Source organism: Telmatherina bonti (assembly GCF_933228915.1).
Source record: "Telmatherina bonti genome assembly, chromosome: 11".
NCBI lineage: Eukaryota > Metazoa > Chordata > Actinopteri > Atheriniformes > Telmatherinidae > Telmatherina > Telmatherina bonti.
In genome coordinates, this window is record NC_136629.1 from 36,775,807 (window position 1) to 36,782,321 (window position 6,515).

Sequence of the window (6,515 nt, forward strand, 5' to 3'; positions counted from 1 at the left end):
TTTACTTCTTAATAGGATGGATTTTTTTTTTTACTTTAAGAAAACAAGTATTTAGATATTGTTTTAATTTTCCCTGTCAAATCTACTATGGATCACGTGCTACTTTAAGTGTTCTTAAACTGCTTTAGAAACACCGTCGGCATGTCTGAATTCAGGAGGTCTGTGCATGTGCATCCTCTCCAAATACAAATATATCTGCTACTGAGCACATTAAGTTTGTGTACATATACAGTATGTTTATGCACCTGGCCTTAAAAAAATTACAACTTTCTTCTACAAAAATGAGTTTTAACTCATTAAGACCTGATGTGATGCAGCAGTTCTCATATTCAGAAGGAACTTCGGGCCTGAAGGGGATAAAAATCTGTGCTTGGCACATTGTTGGCCTCCTGAACACATCAGGAATCTGAAACAAAAAAAACCTTGACAAGCAGCAAGTCACAACAAGGGAAATATTTTGCAATGACAATATTAACATGGAGAAATTGAGGAAAATGAGGCTGAATGATGCATTTTGTTTTTGGTTTTTTTTGCATCATAGGAAATGAAAATCAACCATGTCAGTGAAAAGCACCAACGCTGGGAATTTAGAGGAATTTAAACCTAAATCTTCATGTTTAATGCATCATTTCTCTGAAGCAAATACTGAAACTGATAAACAAGTTGATGATCTTTGTTCTGTTGTTCATGTTGAAGTTCTGCTCAGAGTCAGAATATCAATGACACGTTAACATTTTCTGACATTTTTCACACAAAACTGCTTCCGTTAAATATTAAAACACCTATTTTAATGGAACACAGTATGTTTTGTCTTTTTTTTTTTTTTTTGTCAGTATAAAAAAAAAAAAAAAATCCAATGACAGCATTTGTGCGGCATGTGAGCTTCTCAGCCCTTCAGAAACAACCTCCCAGCCTCGGCAGCTTTCACAGCCTCTTCTTCTGAGGAACTGCTGGGAATTTCATCCCCTGCCTCAGAAAAGTCCCCTAAAACTCTATCTGTGTGTATTTATATCAGTATTGTGAGATCTTCAGGAAACTGTAGGACTAAACTGTTGCAACATGATCACAGGACAAGTTCAGAACGGATCATACCCTGAGTATAATGAGCCCCGAGTGTGACCTTACAGAAATCACACGGCTGGCCCACATAAAAGGTCGCATGCCTGCGAGCAGAGGGGCTTTTTCAACCCCCCTTCCTCCCCCCACCTCATTTCTTCTGACATGAACTTCCATGAAAAGTCCCCGCTGACCCGACTGTCATCGTCTCTTCCTGTCCTGGCCGATGTCGGCCTGGCTGGTACCGTTGCTGTCCAGGCCTTCCATCTTGAGGTGAGCCTTGCTGTAGCGTTTGATCAGCGCTCCGGGAAGGAGAGCCATGAGGGCGATGGCCAAGAGCTGAGCCAGCGTCCCCCAGGAGAAGATGTCATCCAGGGAGGAGATCTGGGAGAGGATGGACCCCGTGCGAACGCAGATGAAGTTGTAGGGGATCAAACCTGCCGGAGAGAGCAGCAGCTGGGTGAACGCTGTTTGTGGGGTTTCTCTTTATTTCTGTGCTCTGCTGTAAAAATGCGGGAGCTCACCGATTAACACAGAGAAGAAGAAAATGGATATGGGGATGTTGAGGACAGGACAGGTGATGTTAAGGAACCAGTTAGGAGTCATAGGGAAGAAACGAAGGAAAAGGAGGAAGAAGAACAAACTGCTACGATTTTCCTTCACCTGACAGGGTGGAAAACAAAAGATGGAGGGAAGGAGGGAAACGAGGAGGGGATGGATTACGTGCAGTTAAAAATCACCAGATTTCAGCAGCATTAAGCTTCACTTTACCCTCTTTATTCAGCATTTCTAAGCTCTACTTATATGACATTCAATAAAGTAAACCTGCCACGAACGAACGCAGTTCTACGTCTAACTAAAACAACCTCCTCAGTTCAAGCAGAACCCACTTAGAGAGACGTCGCTTCCAGGTCGAGGTCTACGCCACACACACCTACCTTCCTCTGCAGCAGCGCCACCTTCTCAGGGAAGAAGTGGACCACATACTGCTTCCCAAACGCCGAGGACAGCAGGAAGCAGAAAGTGGAGCCTGACGTGCTGAGCAGGCAGGCCAACGCCAGACCCTCCCAAGGCCCAAATATCGCACCAGCGAGCATGTTCTGAAACAAGGGAAGGTAATAATCACCCAGAAAGCTTGTTAAATGCTGCTTCAGGTTTAGAGTTTTCAGACAAAGTGTGTGTAAAGCAGTGTTTTTCAACCTTTTTTGACCCATGTCACTTTTTCTCACTGACAAATCACAAGGCACACCACAAACCTAAATGTTTTTCTCTTTAGAGTCCATATTATTAATATAAAGTCCATCTTGTCAAAGCCTCACGATAGAAATCAGATAAACACAAGAAGATGGAATTTTATTATCTTTCACTGGAGCCTGATTGGATGAACACAGAGCTGCTTTTTAGTCCAATCAGGTGAAATTAGATAATTTCTCAGGGCACACCTGATGATCTGCCACGGCACACAGGTGGAAAAACACTGGCGTAAAGAAAGCGTGTCTCACCAGGAAGGAGGAACCAGGTATGGCGAAAGACTGCTTGTACAGGTAGGCGCTGCAGAACAGCAGCAGAACGTAGCCGTGATTTTCTCTTTTATAAAACTTGAGCATGTCTGCGAGCTCCTGTAGAGACTCCAGGTCCGACGGGAACTTCAGACTGGATGGAAACACACACAGGATCACGGCTTACGGCTGCGTAAACAAACAAATCATCTTTCAGCAAAAAAAAATAACTAAGCACTGAATTTTATTCTTATAAAACAAACCCCTGCTGTGATGATTCCCACTGTTCCTCCAGCCAGAACGTGCACTGAGATGAGTTTTACTGTTTTTACTTGTTTTGTAAAGAAGATTTTTTTTTAAAAAGAAGAATCTAAATGAATCCAAACATCTGCTGTAATAAATGTGTAATAAAGTCAATATCATTTCAGATAAAATAGGCTTCGTGCAACAAGATGTGAAAAGCTTTTACAATGGGAACAAACAGGAGGAAAGATGATCGGGTGTGTGTGTGCAAAGCTGAGTGGAAGAGTAACTGGACACATTTGATTGAAGGACAGAAATAGCATCGTTGCCTGCAGACCTGAGCAGAGGGTAGAAAGACGCTTCTCAAGACTCTCACACAGGCTAAAATCCCCCCCTCTGAAACTCAAGATGCTTCCTCGGCCATCTGCTTTGGCATCCAGAGTTCCTTGTTGGTATTGGTCAGCAGACAAACATTCTGCTGTGCCATTGGTCAGCAGGTTGGTGATGTGTGAGCGCACGGACACATGAAACTGCACAGATGTATGTATGTACAGTATTCCAGGAGAGTTGTGTCATCGTAGGCACTTTTAATTTTACGTACATGTAACCCCATGAGAAACATTCCGTCTCTTTATATAACACACACACACACACACACACACTCGCTGAAGTATGACAAGATTAAGAAATGAAGATTCTTCATGAGGGGGAGTGAAGTCGTTACGTATCAGTCAACATTTTCCAGCCAGACATGATTAAAAACCAAAGATTCCTGGAAGATGATTATTTGTTTTCTGTCATAATGACTGCAACATGCGGCGTGTGCACACATCCAGTCTAACACGAGTACTATCCATTTACTGTGTGTAAACACATACATGCACAGATGCTAGGCTTGGCATCAAACTGGCTGGATCAGTGTTATTCTATCGACTGCGGCAACCTCACACTTCCAAGACTCACAGAAACACACACACACACACACACACACACACACTTTTACATGGAGACATCTGAACACACCCGCATGCACACACAACCAGGAAGGTTACATAATCAATGTGGTACGAGATGGAAAGAAGACGTTTTAGTTTTAATATTTTATCTGATAACAGGTATTAATTGCTATGATTAGGGCTGTGATGATATGCTTTTGTCCCGTTTTGTAGAGGTGGGAAAATCGAATCAAAAAATCAAAAGTTGGGATTTTTTGTTTCACAATTTTTAATTTTTTTTTTTTTCCCCCAATAAAATTAATTCACTATAAATCTTTTGTCATTTTTATTGTTTTTATTGATCTTTTTACTTGTCTTCTTGGGCATTGTAGCAGCAGAATGATGGTCTGGTGACTGTGTTGTTTTTATCTAGTTAAAATCATGAAAAATTATGCGCAAAAAAAAGTTTTAAACATTTTTTTTTCTTTTTAATCTACAAAAATCAGCATATCCAATCATAATTTAAATCAAATCCCAAAAAATAGAAATCGAATTGAATCAGGACAAAAGCATATCGTCACAGCTTCACTGTTTTGATTCCTGTTTTTTAGGTGCCAATTCGATTTAAATTGCAATTCTAAGGATTCTTTGATATTGCTGATTTTTGTTGACTAAAAACAAAGATAATTTACACTTTTTGCTCGTTATTTTTGGGCATCATTCTGCTACTATGATGCCCAAGAAGACAATTAAAAAACAATAAAGATAACAAAAAAGTTTGATTATATAAAATTTAGGGATTATTGCCGATATTGGAATTTTTTCAATTTGATTTTCCATCCCGAGTTATGTCCTAGCTATATGTCCTTACTATGTATAGAAATATCTAATATTAATGTCTGACTATATGGATGAGAAGCTGGACTGAGACAGAGCATGCAGAACAGCTGGTGAAGATTGTTTGTATGATTTATATGATAAAAGGTGAACAGTTTAAAGCTGGTTGGGGTGGGGTGGGGGGGGGGGGGGGTTCTGGACTTTAGGGAATCCCCTGGGGATTTCTTCAGCTAGATAAGTGTCAGGAAATAATCTGCTGCATGAAATGATGCTGACTTCGCCGACTGTCCTCCTATATTTACCTTTTTCCTTTCACCACGCCAGAACTGAGATGAGTGAGACGGTAAAGTTATACTCTGACCAGTCGTTACAAATATCATCACTTGCCCCAAACACTGAGTTGGTCTCGGACCAGTTCCGGCATGGACAAAGAGCATCTGAGTTTCCAGATACCAGGATGTTAGCAGTAAACCCTTCGGGGCCCTGCAGATCTGGCTCGCTTCCCTCAGATCTGCCATCAGATCCAGGCGGATGTTTAGAGGACTCATGAACATGTACTGCTGTGGTTTTTTACTCCTTCCCTAAAGTCCTGCTGGGGAAAGCTGCTATTATAGAGATGTGCTGGTAAAACTCCAGCATTCAACTGGTTAATTAATGGCTTTTCCACTGGTTTACTCCACAATATGAGGAATATTTAAAACCCTCCTTTCTCATGTGAAATAAAGGAATTTATGTGCTTTTTAATACCAACAACAGGATATATTTTTAAAATCTGTGAACAGTTTTTTAGTGTGACGTCAGAAATGGCTTGAAGCTGTTTTAATCTCTGAATTTTAAACTTCTGCAACTTGATTTTAACTCAACTAGAAAATGATCCTGCTGTTGATGAAATCTATTGATTGGCCACCCCATGAGAAATTTCCTGGCTATGCACCCCTGCTTGTACAGGAAATGTGCTTTACCAGTACACTTACTTTATCTAACCAGCATTTTAACCCTTTGGCTGATCAGCATAAGAGGATTCATATCTCACATAGCTCCAAAATATACTGTTAATGTTAAAAGTACCATCTGTGATGGCAGCTGAGAATAAGTTTTACATGAGTCACAGCTGTTCTAATAACCAGTTGGATCCTTTCAGGGCTTAGTTTACACAACTTTTGCAGTTTAAATGTGAGGATTTGCTTTGGAATAGTAAGAGATTATTACATATCCTGGTCGATGATAAGGCGTTATCCATATCTGATATGAAACACTAATAACAATATATTTTTTAATAAAGACTCATTTTAACCCTATCAGAGTACATTATTCATGGTGGCGCTATACAATGTATAACTAGAACTTATAATGGGAAGTCATGTTTCAGTAGATAAAAGCTTGAGAGTATTTACCTGTACTCCACCACTTCCTCAGCTCCCCCCTCAGAGGCCGGCTGGAGCTGCTTGGGTCCCGGGGGAAGGTGCGTGGACAGCAGATAAAGGTAGACACTGGCCGCCGCCACGATGGCAGCGAGTCCCGCTACGGAGCGCATGTTGCTTCGCGGAGACACCGCCGGTTCGCGGGTTGCTTCGGTGGAAAACTCGGGTTAAATGGAAACGGAGGGGAAAACCGGAGGCAAGATAAAGTTGACGTGTTGTAGTTCAGTTGGACCACAACACGTCACCGGGGTGAGGGGTGTCGCTTACCCAGAGGCAGGCTACAGGTCTGGCCGGGGTTCGGCGGAAGGATCATATGGCAGACTGGTGACAACTTTCTGCAGACTGGTAACACTGGTGACAACTTTCTGCAGACTGGTGACAACTTTCTGCAGACTGGTAACACTGGTGACAACTTTCTGCAGACTGGTAACAACTTTCTGCAGACTGGTAACAACTTTCTGCAGACTGGTAACACTGGTGACAACTTTCTGCAGACTGGTAACAACTTTCTGCAGACTGGTAAC

The 6,515-nt window shown here is 41.6% G+C and overlaps 1 protein-coding gene across 1 annotated transcript; it reads right to left on the reverse strand.

The window, feature by feature from the left end:
* Positions 1-805: 805 nt before the first annotated feature.
* On the reverse strand, positions 806-6,244 carry LOC306762599 (transmembrane protein 41A-B-like). The gene is made up of 5 exons (XM_079249141.1): positions 5,965-6,244; positions 2,559-2,709; positions 1,995-2,156; positions 1,581-1,719; positions 806-1,493 (listed from the first exon to the last, which is right to left on the reverse strand). Exons 1-5 carry the CDS (start codon positions 6,102-6,104, stop codon positions 1,258-1,260), a joined length of 828 nt encoding a protein of 275 aa, XP_079105267.1. The 5' UTR covers positions 6,105-6,244; the 3' UTR covers positions 806-1,257.
* Between the last annotated feature and the right edge of the window lie 271 nt (positions 6,245-6,515).